The sequence below is a fragment of the Numida meleagris genome, chromosome 17 (assembly GCF_002078875.1).
Source record: "Numida meleagris isolate 19003 breed g44 Domestic line chromosome 17, NumMel1.0, whole genome shotgun sequence".
In the NCBI taxonomy this organism is placed as follows: Eukaryota; Metazoa; Chordata; class Aves; order Galliformes; family Numididae; genus Numida; species Numida meleagris.
The window spans coordinates 6,934,302-6,951,196 of NC_034425.1; the positions used below are offsets into that span (position 1 = coordinate 6,934,302).

The following is a 16,895-nucleotide window of genomic DNA, read 5'->3' on the forward strand; positions in this document are numbered from 1 at the left end:
TGTTGGCTCTGTGATGGACCCAGGCCAGTGCCCCCCAGCTGGGAGCTGGGGCTGCAGCCCTGGGGGTTCCTTTGGTCAGGAGCTGCTCCCAGGCTACCTGCTCAGCAGATGTTTTGGTTGGTTTTGCTTGACGCTGACTTCAGTTCTGCTCTTAAACGTGCCTTTTGTGATGTCTTCTGTGCTGGACAGGTGACAGCCTCTGTTGTTGAAGGCCTGGTGACTCTGAGCTGCGTTATCTTCAGGTCTCTCTGGTCAGACTTCAGAACTCGCTGCAGCCCCCAGCTCTCACCTTTCCCTCCCAGGTGTTCCCAGCTCTGCCGTGTGCCCCCTCCTCGCCCTCATAAGATCCCAATCTCTTGCTTGGAGCTCCAGCCCTTCCCCAGCCGCAATGCGCTGCAGGTCCCTTTCCCACCTGCTTTTCTTTTTTGCTGGAGGAAAAGCTCTGACTTTGAGGTTTTTGGAGCAAATGAGGCTGGCTGAAACCACAGAGGGGGGGGGGGTTAAAAAAAAAAAAAAAAAGCAGTGCGTAAGCACAGGAGAGAATGAGATAATTCATGGCATGCCGGTGGGCTCATCAGAAACAAGGTGCATGCCCAGGCAGGATGGGCTGAAGGTGTCTGCAGCCCTGAGAAAACCTGACTGCTCATTTCGGAGCAGCTGCGTGCTGGGTTGGCCATGGATGGGGCCTTGTCCTGGGAGCCAGGTGGGATAAGATTGAAAAGGTTGGGATTTGGGGGCACTCGGGATCTCCTGCTGCTGCCACCCAGCCCTGTGGGGCGCAGAGCACGGAGCGAGCTGCTGAAAAGTGTTTAAAAAATAATAGAGCCGAGCCCTCATTGGAGACCAGCTCTCCCAGCTCGGCCGTCTCTGCGATACTGTGCTAAACTTCAGCGTTTGATCAAAAAAAAAAAAAAAAAAAGATAAAACATATAGGTAGAAATCAATGGAGCCTTTAAACAGTGCCCTGTGGAAAAGGCTGCGCTTTGCTGTTGTCTTTCTGAACCCCGTGAAACGCTGGGAAACTGTTTTTAATAAACAAGAGTTCAAACAGTGGGGCTCCGTAGCCAACAGTCACGCCTTAAACTCTAAACTTTACATGAAAACTCTCAGATCCCTTTGAACTCTTTTTTTCTCCTCCCTGGCAGAGGATTCCAGTGTTTATGCATTTTTTTGAGATTGCTGGCGGGATCATGAGGAGGGTTTTAATATTTTTTTTTAAACAATCTCCTGCCTTCAGAACCCATTAATGCCCACTAAGAAACATCAAGGCGTTGCTTTGAAGTGCCTTCTGGCTACAGCCCTCTTGCACTCTTTGGTTACTATGCAATCAAATAATTAAATGGAGTCTAAAAAAAAAAAAAATTTTATTTTACCTGGTAATTAAACACCCCACGTTGGACAGTTGCAAGGGTTTTATAAAGGCGTTGCGAGTCTACAAAGAGTTCAAGTACAAAAGCACGACGTGCTGCTGGAGTCGGCGAGCAGGCACTTTCCCTCCGTGCTGGCAACCTGTCCCATGGGCAAGGTGAGCGCCGTCCCTCCTCCTCCAGCCCAGCCGGGCTCAGGGAGTGACTCCTCAGGGGGAAAGGATGGCTTCGATGGTCATAAATTAGCAAAGCTCAACTTTTCAACATTGGTTGGTTTTTTTTCATTTGTTTGTTTGCTTTGGAATAAACTGCAAGGAAGAAAATGTTGGAAATAGTTTTTCTTTTTTTTTTTTGGTTGCTTTGTCAGATGTTGTGTTAGAGGCCAGAGGACATCCCAAAAGGGCGGGGAGCTGGGATTTGGCCACGAGAGGTCTCCAAAAGTCGAGGTGAATGGCTCCGTTGGGTGGCACGAGGCTGGAGCTCGCTGGGGTTGGCTGTGCTGTGCTGTGCTCGTCCCCTTCTGGGAGACTGTGAAGGAGCAAAGGGAGTTTCAGCGATGGAGCTGTGGGAGCGGGGTGAGGACTGCTATGGGGTGTTGTCACCCAGCGCCCAATGGCAATTCCCTCACTGGGAGGAGAGGGATGGAGTCTCCTCCTCACTCCCACAGGAGCTCTGTCTCCTCCAAGGTGCTGTTCTGGTCAAGGCTTTCTGAACCCTGCTTGTTCCACGTCCCAGAAGTTAGCTGAGAAAGTTCTCTCTGGTTCCAACCTAAATTGGCCCTTCCTTCCTGGAGCTCTGCTTTGATCCGAGCATTTGAATCTCAATGCAAAACTCGGTGTTTTTGGGTGGTTTTTGCATGGCAACAACACGCTGCAGGCTTTAACCCCTACCCGGCCATCCTGGCTCCATGCCCACACGCCCCATCATCATTCCCAGTTTGTCTTTGGGTGCCAGCTGGTCTTACAGCATCTATCCCAGGGTGGATGTCCCAAACACTTCCCTTTGCCTCCATCCTGCTGGGAGGTTGCTCTGTTCATGGGTGCAAATTGCTGGCCAGGGATGCTCGCCTGTTGCATGCGCCGACTGTTGTTCCTACAGCCACACCGTGAGTGTCTCACCCACCCCATGTCTGCCAGCGTGGTCATTTAATGCTTGTACCCGCAGAGGAGACACTGTGGTTTGCTGCTTCCTGTGAGACAACTGGAAGGTGTTGTTGAGTTTGCTGGGCTGCACAAAGCCTTCAGAGATGTAAGGATTTTAGAAAAGAAGAGTTTTTAGAAAAGGCACAAACCCTTTGCTCCAGGCTCTGCTGCAGCCGCCTAAAGACGTTGGGGTTTTTGAAGGATGGGGAGGTTTTCTGTTGCACTCCTCACCGTTCTTGTTTTGGGTCTGGATGGGATTTTGAGCAGCCCAGCCCCACAGAGGGTATACTGTGAGCCCCCTCCATGGAGGTGATTTTAGGACAAGATGTAATGGCCTTTAAACTGTGCCGGGGCAGGTTCAGGTTGGATATTAGGAACAATGTCTTCTCCAAAGAGCAGTGATGTGCTGGCACAGGCTGCCCAAGGAGTGGGGGAGTCCCTGTCCCCAGAGGTGTTCCAGAACCATGGGGCTGTGGCACTGAGGGACGTGGTCGGTGGGCACGGTGGGGGTGTGTTGGGGTTACTCAGTGATCTTTGAGTTCCTTTCCAACCTTGATTCTATGATGCTGAGCATCCCACTGGGAAGCAGAGGGAATGGAAAAGAAAAGCCAAGCCCTGGCCGTGCATCCCATTTATCCTTTGACTTGTGGAGTATGTGGGGGGGGGGGGGGGGATGAGAGCTCTCTTTGAGCTGTCGCAGCAGAAGGTGAGAACAAAGGCTGAGACCCCACAGAGGCAGCACCCCGGCTCCATGCTCCTGGGGGGCACAAGGCAGCACCGGGGATGGGGTGCAGGTGCCGCGCATAGGGGACGCCAAGGAGGTGGCTTCAAAGCAGGGCGAGCTGTGGGGTTCTGAGCTGTTCCAGGCTCCTGCAGGGCCCGAGACATCTGTTGAAAGCCAGAATTCCCAGAGGGTCTTTCTATTTTTCTTTTGTAAAATATAAAATATCTACCTGGCAAGTCTTGCAGAAGGAAGCACTGAATTAAGGGAGACAAGGCTTAAGGGGCTTTCTTCCCTAAAAATAGATCCTCTCTTGAAAGAGATGGAGGGCACTGCCCAGGGAGGGCAGCCGAAGTTGCCTGGACTTGTGCTACCAGCTCGATCCGATGTCCGGAATGAGCCTCCTCTCTCACTGCGTGGGTTCAATGCTCCCTGAAGATTAAACGCATCACAACATTCATTGAATTTAAAAGAGAGCCTAAGACATATGGCACTCCGTAGTTTAAATGTTAGAAAAATTCAGATTCAGACTGTTCCTTGTGATTAGCAGCACGGTAATGAACCAAGGGCAGGAGCTGGGCTGTGCACAGGGCTGGCACAGGAGCTGGGGACGTTGCTGGGAAGATGGAAGGGGCCTCATCCAGAGATGCTTTTGCCACCCAGTTCCAGTCTGATTGTTTTACAGCAGGAGAAAGAAGGTGATTTGCTTTAAACCATTCTCCAGCCCTCCTCTGTGTGGGTGTTTTCTGGGCTACGCGATTAATAGAGAGAAGGTTTGGAAGCAATGGGATAGGAATCTCATTTAAAGACCGAGTGTTCCTTACGTTTTGTTTTGTTTTGTTTTGTTTTTGTTTTTTGTTTTTTTTTGCTTTTTAATTAAACTGAGGTTGCTCCTGGGGTGGAGCAATTGGATGAAGAAACAGAGGTTAATGCAAGGTGAAGGCGGAAGGGAGTGACGCTGCCGATACCCAGCAGCCGAGCTGGACTGGGGCACCTGGGAGGAGCAGCAGGGGGTTTGCATGGGGCCTCTGCAGTGCAAGGCACCCTTCCTCCCCAGTGCTGGCTCCACCCCCAATCTGTAGTCTAATTTGTGTTCATGAAAGGAGGGAGGGGGGATTTTGTCACTGTTTGGGGGTCTTTGCTTTGCTGTCTGAGCAACCAGTGTGCAGGAAAGCACCGCGAGGCTATGGAGAGGTCTGATGTGCTTGGGATGCTATCCATGGCGCTGGGCTGGGGATGGGAACCTCCGGGTCCTGCTGGCAAATCGCTGGGTGTGGGCAGTGCTGGCCTGGCAGAAGGACCCTGCTCCCCCCGCCCCGTTATCGCTGCCCACCCCATCCCTGCTGCTGCTCTCCAATGCCGCGGGAGGCGGCATCCCTCCTGCACCCCATGGCTCTGGGCTGCAGCTGGGGTCGAGCAGGAGCTCTGTGCTTGCTCCTGCAGCCGGGGAAGCTATGCTCCCTCAGACACGCGTATCTTTGTGCCATTAAAGCCACCCGAGTTACGTTTTTAGAGTTGTAACCGCACAACTTTCCCACGCTGCCTTTGCAGCGCAACGCCGACAAGACAGGCCCGGATCAGGGGCCTCATCCCGCGACAGGCTGAGAAACAAAACGTTTCTGAAGCGCTGAAGGTAGCGGAACATTTTCCGAGTGTCACATTTTAAGGTTGCATCTAACGATCTCCATGTCCCACTTATAATTGAAACAGAAGAGAGTGTTCACTTTTCATTCATTTTTAAAAGACTATTCAAATACCCTTTCATCTCCGCTAAACAGCCTGCCATGTATTTGAAGCCATTTTATATTTTGTTTCTACAGACATCCAAAAAAACAGAGGTGAGTATTTTGGAACATTGATAGAAAGATGCAAAGGCTTGTGAGGCGCTGAATGGCTTCAAGCTGCCTCAAACACATTCATCTTCCCAAGAAGAATTAGGCACAGTGTGATTCATTTTAATAGCAGAAGAAAAATAATACTACGATGTAGTGCTAAGTTCCCCAGCTTTGATGGTAGAGTAAAAAAAGAGAGAGAGAGAGGAAAAAAAAATCTTTCTTCCCTTATGTTGCTGAAGTCTCCCTACACCCATCCGTTATGTCCAGCTTATCAATTAAGACGAACCCCATGAACTTCAGATGGTTTTTAAAACAAGGCACCATCCATTTAAATGTGTAAAACTGCCTGCAGCTCCCTTTAGCTGTGGGATTCAGTCCCGGGCTCTGTGTACTCGGTGTGAAGTTGAGCCCTTTGATAGAAGTTTTACTGATGTTTTAAATGAAGTCTTCTCATACACACAAAATAACCCAGATAATTTAAAACCTCACAGTAAAAATAGGGTGGAGGAAAAAGAAGAAAAGTAGTCGGTGCCATTGGTCTAGCTAAAGAAAAGAGGCTGGCTTTGGTTACCAACATGACAGACCAAAAGCCTTTCCACAATTGCTTTCCCAGGGTTACTTGCTGGAGATGGGGAAGGTCTGGGCAACAGCTGGGAGACAAATCCAGCCCTGGTATGGGCAGCTTCCCTCAGCAACAAATTAAGGTCATTCATCTATAAAATAGGTTTTGTACCATAAAGACCAGCGAGAGGACGGGTGCGCATCTACCAGCAGAGCCAGCTCTGGTGCCCACAGCTTGGAATCACAGAATCATTCAGGTTGGAACAAGACCTCCAAGGTCCCCAGGTCCAACCCCATCCCACCCCCACCGTGCCCACTGACCACGTCCCTCAGTGCCACATCGCTGTGCTTCTGGAACGCCTCCAGGGACGGGGACTCCCCCACCTCCTGGGCAGCCTGTGCCGGCGCCCGCCCTCTCTTTCAGAGATTTTCCCAATATCCAATCTGTCCGGCTGGGCCAAAGGCAGCCAGAGCAGCCAGGAGGGGGACAGGTGATGTGGGTGACTGAGGGAGACAAGCTAGCAGCCAAGAGCAGCGTAAGTGCAATTGCACCTGGGCACAATCCCACCACCCTCCATCACCTCCATCCTGTTTCTGGCTTGCAGGGGAGCTCCAGCACTGGGGCTTCAAGAAATCACACCTGGCTTCTGCAACCCGAGTCCTCATCCTCTAGCAGCCCTTTAACCCCACCAGCAAGGCTGAATTTGTGTCCCAGTTACCTGGGTGAGCTGTAGGTGATTTAATCACTGCGCTCAGCACGGCCCCAGCCTGTGCCCTACCTACCTGAACTGCAACGCTTCCCAGCAGGAATAGCTCCTGACCAGGCAGGGCAGGGGCAGCAGGCAAGGCTGAGCTCAGCTACTGTTTTTAGCTACATGGGAAGGAACCTTTTCAGACATCAGAGGTTGGGGGGGGGGGAAAAAGGCAGACGATATTAATTTGAAAAATATAAAATTTTAATAAAGGCTACATCTCTTAATTACAATAATTATTGTACCAAGTATTTTTTTTTTTTTAAATGAAACTCTTTATAATGCATAATTTACAGTATAAGTAGAACAAAATGCCATGGCAAAAGTCATGAGTACAGGACTTGTAATAAAAGGCATAAAATATATTTATACATAAACCCCTTAAACAAACAAGGGAAAGCTTGAACCCTGAATATAGGGCGACGCATGGTCTAGTAACACCATGCAGGCACAGGTACTGTACTGATTAAATTTAAAAAACACTAGAGATAGTGTATTAATATTTTCACCATACATTTTCTACAATATATACAGACTTACACAAAGTAGCAATGGCAAACAGAATGCACAGATTAACTTAATCAACACAAAACCCAACTGTAGAAATGCAAGGTCTTGGGAAAGGGCCGCTCTCTCCTGGCACACGTGCACACACTGGAAGCTTTGCAAAGGGCTGCAGGGAGCTTTGTTGACACCTCCCATAGGCTCCAATGGTCACTGTGAGGGTAAAAACACCCCAACCCCCCCAGGCTACAAATCACGCTCTCCACAACCATCTGCAAATACACCCCATGGCAGGTCCCTGTCCTTTAAATAGAAGTAAGTTGTGCTAACAACACTGAAGTAGAATGGCTAAAAACAAATTAGCTAGGCAGAATACAAGTGGCTTTTTAACCTGGTTTTTGTGCTGTGTCCTGTTGGTGTGCTCTGTCTGACAGGGGGAACTGGCTGGCTCCTTCACAGCCCTCCTGCACTCGGGTTTTGCTCCAGCTCGCCTCGACTGACACAGGCACTGAACACCATGCTGCACCCTCAACCCTGACAGCAGCAAGGCAAAAACCTCACACCCCAGAAATCCATGGACGAAATAGCAGGTTGGTGTTGCTGTTGTTACATGGCAGCTAACGGATTTAATGCTTAAGACCTTTATTTCAAATTAGAGCAGCATAGATTAAAATGCACTGGTCTCTAGATGAATGGTAGGACAGTATTTTTAATTTCGGCTTTTATTATTATTATTTCTTTAGAAAAGTTTTCTCTTCACTCGGAGAAATACTGGGCACGACCTTCCTTCCCTCCTCCCCCTTCAAAAAATAAAAATAATAATTAAAAAAAAAAAATCATGAATGCGCTCCTGGCCACACTCCTACGCTTCAGCTAGTGGGAACAATATAAAAAAATAAAATCATCCTTCCTCCCATCACGCCTCTTCCCAGCCCCTCTCTTCTCCATTGTTAAAGCAGCATATCCAAAAACTGGACTTAAGGGAAAACAGACTGTTCAATAAATATCAATAAGGATTACTGTTAAGGTAAGCTATACATAGTTTCTCTTAGTCCATAGATTTCAGATCCCCGGGAAATCATATATTATGTATGGAAGTCTCTCAAACACGGTCTGCATCTCCAATAGCCAACAGTGGTCATGTTTTTAATAAATAGTTCAGGGTTTTTATCATCTCAGTACCCAACTCATGAATAATAAATGCCATTTTTTCCTCTAAGGCTAATTCAGCAAAGTCTTCATAGACTTCACTTTTTTCTTCATTGGTTCAAAACTTTCCTTCAGAGCTTTTTTTTTTTTTTTTCCTTGTCATCACTACTGTTGTGTGTCCAAAGACTTGTTTTTTCTAGCTTAAATTTTCTCAAGAAACACAGATGCCATCAATCGATCCTTTCTACTTTCCCGAGAATCCTTCCTTCGTACATGGGCAGAATTGTTTCGTCTTCCCAGATCTCTTCAAACACTGCACCGCAGTCAAACTCGTCGCTTGCTTTTTTGAAGTAGTATCTGTGGCGAGGAGAATTAAAACACAGTTAAAAATCAAAAGGTAAAGTAAAGGATGCTTTGGCAGTTCTTTAAACCACAACATTTCCAATCTCTCCCTCCTAGGATGCTCTTCCAGCTCCCAGCACGGCCGGGAAAAGCTCGGGGCTGGTTCCATATGAAAGCACCGCTGGCTCTGCAGGGCCATGCAGAGGGAATAGCAATGAGACAGCGATGGGACAGTGATGGGACAGAGGGAGAAGAGACAGCAGCTTCTGCAGTGCTGTGAGTAACCGACACGCGTTGGCAGGGGATATCCTCAGCAGTAAAGAAAATTAGAAAGCACAGTGATTTCTGGTCGAATATCTTATTTAAAAGAATAAATAAATACAATTTCAAAGCAGAGCGTTCTTAAGGTTCCCCTCTCTCCCCACCTTCTTTCTTTCATGTGTTTTCTTGTTTCAAAGCCGAGGCCCAACATTAAAATTAGCAACTGTTATTAAAAGGAGAGGCTTTTTAGGCATACAGATGGATTAAAGGAAAGCCTTCCCAGCTTCCTGCAAAGCAGAAGCTGAAACCCTGTGGTACTTCTGCAGCAAAACTGGGAGCTTCCCATTAGAAGCAACAGAATGCCTAATTCACATCTCCATTTTAAATGACTGAAACTACTGTATTTGCTTTCTGACGCTTCGTAGCGGTCACATGCAAAGAGCAACCCCCGGTCTAGCTTGCAAGATGTGACACTGGAAGGTCAAGTAGCAGTGTCCTGCATTCCTTCTCTTTTGCTCTGGGTCGTTAGATCATGAAGCCAATGCTCCCAGAGACAAAAAGTACCCCCACCCCTCCTGTGTCAAACAGTAAGGACCCCTCTATTATCCTGAATTAGACCGTTCAGCTTCTTGATTAAAGGTTCCTTTTATCCCGTTTCTAGCTTTCTTCCTTCTAAGGCTGCTTAATTGCATATGCACAAATGAAGGGCTTCCATTCAGAGGGGTAGCATTTAGGGAGCCTGTCCGTCTGCCGCCGTGCACCTCCTCGGCCATGCCTGCTCCCTGGAAAAGGGCTTCGCCGTCTCATCCCCAGACGTGGAAAAATCTCCATCAGATGGATCACCAAAAAAAAGTCAGTGCCTCCCACGCCCCTCCCTCGTTGCCTGCAGACAGCTGGGGGTGGCGGATGTTTGCCGGCTGGAAGAAGGGTTTTGCAAAAAAGATGAAATCAAGTTCCCTTTTACTAGCGAAATTGAAAAGCCAAGGCATGCTCTTAGAATCCGGGTGTGAAGCAGTGACAGTTATATTATGCATTTTTGAAAATCACCAGCAAGGCTGGCTTTCAAATCTATGTTTTTAGGATACGTCAAAATTGTTTTGGTAGGGGGCTGCAGGCTGAATTCCTGGTCCAAGAGACTGAAGCAGCTCCATTTAGTCAAGGTATGTTTAGGGTTTACGTTAGTGAAGCCATTCCAAGCTGAACTGACACATGTTGTGTCTTTAATGGTTCAGCAAGGGAAACATCTTATGTGAGTCCCTCACAGGCTGCGCTCGCTGGCGGCCATGGCACAGCTCCCGCCCCGTTAACGCTGCAGGTCAAGGCCACAATTCCTCAGGCCAGCAGGCTTGAAACAAAACCCCAAACAGGGAAAGTTTGAATGAATTACAAAGAACTTTCTCTTCCCTTTCCCTTTCTCCACCCTTCTGCAGATAACAGCCGCTCTTCCCAATAACTTCCTCCCCAAGCCCAAACGCTGGCTGCGTTTACAACATTTTTATTGGAGAAAACACGCTGTGACCTTTTACATAATTACAATCTTATTTCACAGAGAAAAGGGGAAAAAAAAAATTAAAAAAAGAGGAGGCAAAGCAAAATCCTCCCCCACACCATCTTCAAACAAGGCGCTCAGCTCTTATTTGCTCAGAAATGGGCTTTCCATTGAAACATATTTTATGTGGCAAGCTTTGCTTTTTTTTTTTTTTTTCCCCCCTCCTTTTTGGACATCTGGTACCAATAGAGCCGAGCAGGCCTGGCGTTACTGCTCTGTTTTGAACCTCTGCCACGTTAAGATTACCCGACACCACCCAGTTTCTGTGTGTGTGTATGTTTGTTTTTTGTTAACGCCATCAGTGTTCAATTGCTGCTTAATTCCTTCATTTTTGGGGATGGTGGGAGCAAAGCAGGGAGCGTTGCGGGGCTGCCCTACGGCCCGGCGGGCACAGGCCTCAGTGCAGGGAGGAGCAGGGCCCGAGGTACCCGCCTCACAAACTGATTCAATCAATAAAGAATTTGGAGAGTCGAGCATTTATGCATGTCTTTGTGCATTAAATGAAAGGCAAAGGCTTCAAAGACATGCTTATTAAATGTGCCTTAAAAAGAAATCAATGCCAGATGTGACCAAAGCGGCCTAGTTAGTGCCTCCCATAACACACACACCACTCCGGGCACTGCGGCCCTCTTCCCTGAAGGTCACCCGCAGTTTCACTCAAAGTCCAGCCAAAAGTCAAAGCTTAGATCAAAATGATTCCCTGGAGGTACACACATTTGTGTAATTAGTTTCACCTTGTGTCTGTGCAAGATAAAATACTGGGCACGTACCCAAGTTCCTTTTATAAATTTCAGTATTGTCTTTACCCAGGTGTAAAGGGGTGAGATCTAAGCAAAACATTGTTTCATCCTTGTCAGTCACTTAAAAACATTTTCTAAAGTAATTACAGTCTGACAAGGCACAAATAATTGCACCTGGAGGGGCTTTCAGGCCACAGAGGTTCCAGTATCCTACTCCAGCACTCAGTCATCGCACAAAAACTGCCACAGAAAGCAAACATTAAGAAAAAAGGTTTTTTGGTGGAGGGCTGAGGGGGGGGGGAACAGAGCAGCAGCAAATCACAGTGAGGCTCAGGAAACTGGGCTGCAACTGGGCTGTGAGGCTGCACCTGTGTTTGCAGTGTGAGGAGGTGCATGGTGGGCCAGGAGAGGCTCTGCAAGCTGAAAAACGGCACAAGGGTGAAAGTAACACCAGAAGCTCTCCTGGAGAGTATCCAGGTTGGGTGTACTTGCAGGTTGCTGCCATCTGATGGCAGCTGGGCGGGCTGCAAAGATGTTTTTTGGGCAGGACTGGCAATATTTCAGCCCCAGCCCCACTGGGTGGCATCCAGAGTCAGACCCTGGCTCAGCATCCCTCAGCCCGAGAGCTCCCTGGGGTGAGTTCTGATCCGCATAGGTGGAATTTCCAATGCTAGAGACAAGCCAGCCATGGTACACCAGCTGGAAAGTCCTCTTAACAAAACAAAATGACCATTTGGAAGTTAAATGGGAGGCTGCCAGTTACAGGGCAGGCTGCCTGGCTCTTTGAAGAAGTGCCAAATTCAGTGCAAATGCAATCCTTCAAGCTGGACCTTTCCCCCCTGCTCAGCCTGAAGGAGAAGTGGCAGACAGATGATCCCACTCGCATCCGAATCCACAGGGAGAGTACAGCAAAAGCAGCCAACACAGACACGGCCATGGGAACAGGAAGAACAAGGAAGCAGCAAACTGGCTGAACTGGGGCCTGGCAACCAGACACGCAGGGCTCCCTGTTGTTTGAGGAGGAACCTAGCATCACTGGTGGATTTTTCCCTACAAGGCAGAATTTTTTTTCCCCCTAACAAAGAGAAAAGGTTTTTGAGGAGCTGAGGCCTGCACCTCAGCTCCACGCCCACTCCCATGCAGCATCCCAGCCTCACACCGATCGGATTTACAGCGACTGTTTGAACAGCCACCAGGAGCTGGTAGGGCAGAGGTGGCACTGTGCCTGCTGCTCTATCCCCAAGTTGCACTTGGCTTGAGTGGGAAGAGATTGAGAACAGAAGAGCAACAGGCTCCAAAAGGTGATGTGTGTGCATCACTGTGGGTACATTTGCAAAAATACCTGCTGTTCCTTTTGTCTTATTTCAGTACACGAAAGAACAAATGAATTGCAAAGATTCTTACCTATAATTTCCCTTTTTGCTCAGCTGTTCTTTAAAGTGCCCAAGTGTCAGGCTCTGGGCCTTTAACATCCTCCTGTAGGGAATTTCTTCTCCGCAAAAAAAATAGGTGACAACCAACTCACTGCACTGCGAGGTGTGAACAACCGGGAGTTTCTTTGGCTCTTTGTGACTGTGAAACAAAAACAAAACACAACACACAAAAACTCTATTTTTCCATCTGAGAATGGGCAGTTTCACCGCGCTCAGTCTACACATAGCGCTGGTCAGAAATACAGTGGGTGTGACCTGAAAGTCAGATATTCCTGCACTCTAGGTGAATTTGTCATGCTGTGTTTGCACAGCACTTGGCCCTGTGGGATGCTGGGCTCTGACAGCAGCTCCCGGTCGCTTTGATGGTGGAAATATCAGCATCACAAAGCACCCAGCCTCAGGGTGCATCTGGGCAGTAGAGGCTCAGCCCCTTTTGCTGGGTGGGAGAACGGAGGGATGGAGGGGAGGAACTTGCTGGAACATCAGGCAGCAAGACTGATGGCCAGATGAGCGTGCACAGGGCTCACCCCACCTCCCAGACCAGAGCATTGTACATATCTGAGTTCTATTAAAAATCAATCTGCCTTCATACAAAGCATCTGACAAGCTTCCCCCTGGTGCACAGAACTACCTGCAGCCAACAGCAGCTCACAGAGCCGAATCACTACCAGCCCAGGCACCTGAGGAACACAGGTGAGCTTACTTTCACCCGTGAGCAGCAAGGATAAAATTAACTGGATCTTGTCATTTGAAATAAGGAACACTTCGTAAGGAATAATTAAAACAATATCGCACAGCGAAATGGCAACGCTCTGGTGAATGCCATGCAGCCAAATCTACAACTGCTTCTGAGGCAATGTACACTTGGCATGTCAAAAGGTCACAAAGTGTTAGTCCGCAGTAATTTAGTCTTCCTAATTTGTTCTAAGTCTTTGTAGAGTGGCTTCAGAAAAAAAGCTGCTAGCAAAGACAGCTGGTGGACTTAAGGTCAACCAATTAAAAATGAAAGGCTCTAGTCAGGTGGCTCAGTCTGGACTTCAAACATTACTCATTGCTTAAGATGAAGAGGGTAAGAAAGAAAACTTTAATTATTTAGGCCATTTTAGACCTCTCTGTAGCAGATTTCTTGTTAAAAGAACCATCCTGTAATTAGACTAATCCAATCTTTGTCCACTTTACAGGAATGCAAGTTAAAAAGAGCCAGAGACAAGATTTGAAAATGTTTTGTTCTTTCTTCAAGAAGAATGTTTAAAAGACTAAAGTTCAGATATAAAAATTTCCTGTTTTTTTTCAAAGCACAATCCATTTAATGAAAATATAATTATTACTATACATGCATATTTCCCAATCCTCTTATGCGCGTGCAATACTCACTCTTCTGTCATTAGACTTGCATTGCAGAAAGGGGTGTTTCCCCCCTGTACAGCAGTGGAGTGGTTTCGATCCCTCTGCTGATTTGAGGTTGAACATCTGAAGTTGGAGGGGAACACATGGGGGAAGAGAAGGAAAAGAAATAAAAGATTAAAAAAAAAAAAACTGTTGAAATACCATCTTCCTAATTGAAATCTCCTGTGGATTGTTAAGTTGCTCTTTGTATCAACCTGCACATGTTGTAAACAATGAAAGGAAGAATTAAAAATGCTCTGGGCTAATGATCGTTCCATACCCAAATGAATGATAACCAGTCCTATTCTCCACTTGGTATGTAGCTGGAGTCCATCCCAGAGGAAAAATGGGCAAATTACAGCCATCAAAAGAGTGGAAGTAATAGTCTACGATTCAAACTATTTGTGCTGGGGTAGGGTGGGGTTGGAATAAGGAGGCTCATCCCTGGGGCTTGGCCAAGCTGTGCCGTCACGCAGCCCTATAGTCCGGCCCTGATCCTGACCTGGACCTCTACCTACAACAGGAGGAAGATGCCATCCACGCCTGCTACAGCCCTACTAGTCCTCAGCCTCCACTGGGTGAAGAAGAGCACAACCAACACCCAGCAACCAGCCCTGCCCGAGGCTCCTTCCCGACACAAACCCACGCAGCTCTCCGCATCCCAGCACCGAGCCCAGCCGGAACCACCCCATCCCTCCCGGCGCCCTTACCGTTGCTTCTGAGGCTTGGAGACTTCGGCGAGCCGGCGGCACGCTTCCTCCAACTGGGCGAGGGTGTTGGGTGGGGTGAGCGGGGGCATGGCGGGGTCCTGGACGAAGGGGTGGGCGGGCTGCGCCCCACGCAGGTGGCTGCTGGGCCCCCAGGGGTGGTGGCGGCCGGGGCGCTCACTGGGGGCCCCCTTGGTGAAGTCGGAGCTGTAGGCCTTCTTTGTGCTTTGTGTGCTTGGGGAGGGGAGGAAATCGGGTTAGAAAAGCTGGAAAATATGACTTTAATAGCAGCTCCTATTCTGCTCGCTCCCTCTCAAAAAGTCTGTCATAACATGAAAGGAGGTTTATTGCCAAAAACATGACATTTTTGTGGTTTTTCTGGTTCTGCGGAACAGCTTTTATATTAAACCGGAGGACCAAAGAGTCTCATTTGTTTTTAGCGATTGTAAAAATAGACAGCCCATGTAATATATAAATATTTACCGGGAGCGATATTGCTGTAGACAGCTGCATATTTACCTATGGGGCTTGTGCTTATTTTGTCTCTCGCTCTCCAGCATCCACTGCCAGACGTTCTGTGCCCGGTCCGCCTCGCCGCCAGGTAGCTGCACCTCGCTGGGGCCGGGCAGCCCTCCGTCCCCAGGCAGCAGGGCGATGCTCTCCACTCCTCGGCCCGGCCTCTTGGTCAGCGTGCCCGTCCTGCTGATGGCGAGAAGGGGACAGAACCCGCCATTAGTCCCCTGTGCTGTCCCACCACCCAGCCTCACGAGGTCCCACTGCAGCAAGCTGGTGGGTTCGGGTGGGTGTGACGGAGAAAGGCTCGTGGCTTACCCAAAGGGTTCCAGTGGAGGGAGAGGTGGGTCAGTGCCTTTCAGGTGGCCCTTGCACTTGGAGAAGCAGTAGTAGTCGCTGCCTGCCGGGCAGCAGCACTGCACCCGCTGCGCTGCCTCCGCCTCGATCTGCTCCTTCGTCTTGGGCACGGCGTGATGGTGGATGTAGTGGTGGTGGACGTGCTTGGTGGTCTGCTTGGTGATAAATCCCTTACCCAGGAGGGTGCAGGTGGCTGGTGAGGCAGTGCTGGGCTGCAGCTTACCCCCCAGCAGGTGGTCGGGGGAGCGGGCGCGGGGGCTGTGCCGGCCCATGCCAGGCGACTGGCAGCCAGGGGTCTTCAGCACGCGGGAGAGATGCTCGTCCAGGATGGCCTGGGGGTCCTCCTCGTAGCTGCCAGATGGCAGGAGTGAAAGCGGGTGCTGCTGGTGCTGGGGGTTCACCATCTCCCGACCGCTCTGCAGGCTGACAGAGAGCTCGGAGCCTTCCTTCTCCTCATCCTGGAAGGAGAACACGGGTAAGAAATAAATGCAAAGCGACGGGGATCTGGTGAATGCGTGCCCCCCATGGCTCACCCAGTGCAGGAGCCACGTTCCTCCCCGTACCCTTAGCCCCCAGTGTGGGCAGTATGCAGTCCTTCTGCCCCCCCAGCCCAGCGGCACGCAGCGAGCTCTGCCCAGCCCCGGCAGGGCTAATCCTCTTCCTACCTCCTTGATTTGCTGCAGCCTCTCCTCCAGACTGTCCATGGTTTCTTGCTCCTGCTTCAGCTTCTCCAGCCGGGAAATGAGCTCCGCAGCAAAGGCAGCCGGCTCCACCGGGGTCATCTCCTTGGGAAGGCGGTGGGTCCTCTACAAGGAGCGGGGACAGAAGGCACAAGGCATGTTTAGCGGGCAGTGCAGGGCGCTTAGCCGGAGCGGCATCGCCGGCCCCGCTACGCTTGTTGTGTCTCCATGTTTGGATGAAAAGACGACCGCAACTAGGCATGGTCTGCTCTGGATTTTTATGAGCTAGTGCTGTGGCCTCATGGAGTGACATCCTCCCCACCAGCGTTTGCCTTCGGCAGGAGCAGTTGGTCGCACTCTGAGGAACCCCGCTTGTTCTCTCTGTAGTACAACCAGCCCATCAGTAGCTACTCTGAAGTAGAAAATCTTCAAAGACTGTTGTCAAACATCAAAAAAGAAAAAAAAAAAAAAAAAAACCTCTGAGGTGGGAGGGAGAGACTTTAACTCAAGGAATAAAGTGAGTATAAACAGAAAGGAGTTGGAAATTAAAAAAAATAAGATGGGGGAGAAAAAGGGAAAGAAAAAAAAAAAAAAGTCAAACGGTTGCAGATCAGAGAAGTGCTGGTAATTTATTTCCTGGCTACACACTGGGCACCTTTGAGGTAGTGTTGTCTCAACAGTGTCCTAGATCTCTTCCCCCCCCTCTCCATCTCTTTGTACAGAAAATGAAGAAAGCTGCTGCAGGCTAGCGGTGCTACACTGCTGAGCTTGGCTGCCTCAAGCAGATCTATCAAGGGAAAAAGGGAACATCTCCAAATCAAGTGCAGAATATAAAAAGGCAAAACGAGAATTTCTGCCAAAAGAAGCAAACATGGCAGACAAACGGGGGGGGGGGG

General features: G+C 49.2%; 1 protein-coding gene across 2 annotated transcripts in view; it reads right to left on the reverse strand.

Moving 5' to 3' along the window:
- AXIN2 (axin 2) overlaps positions 8,141 to 16,895 on the reverse strand; it is a 21,264-nt gene continuing 12,509 nt past the window's right edge. The window contains exons 4-10 of one of the 2 annotated variants that reach the window (XM_021414865.1): positions 15,985 to 16,125; positions 15,281 to 15,777; positions 14,969 to 15,148; positions 14,453 to 14,683; positions 13,731 to 13,826; positions 12,328 to 12,495; positions 8,141 to 8,388 (exon numbers count right to left, since the gene is read on the reverse strand). In XM_021414865.1, coding sequence (XP_021270540.1) covers positions 8,262 to 8,388; positions 12,328 to 12,495; positions 13,731 to 13,826; positions 14,453 to 14,683; positions 14,969 to 15,148; positions 15,281 to 15,777; positions 15,985 to 16,125 — 1,440 coding nt within the window. In that variant the 3' untranslated portion in view covers positions 8,141 to 8,261. Of the gene's footprint in view, positions 8,389 to 12,327; positions 12,496 to 13,730; positions 13,827 to 14,452; positions 14,684 to 14,968; positions 15,152 to 15,280; positions 15,778 to 15,984; positions 16,126 to 16,895 lie in introns of both variants that reach the window. The other variant, XM_021414864.1, reaches the window with a different exon arrangement.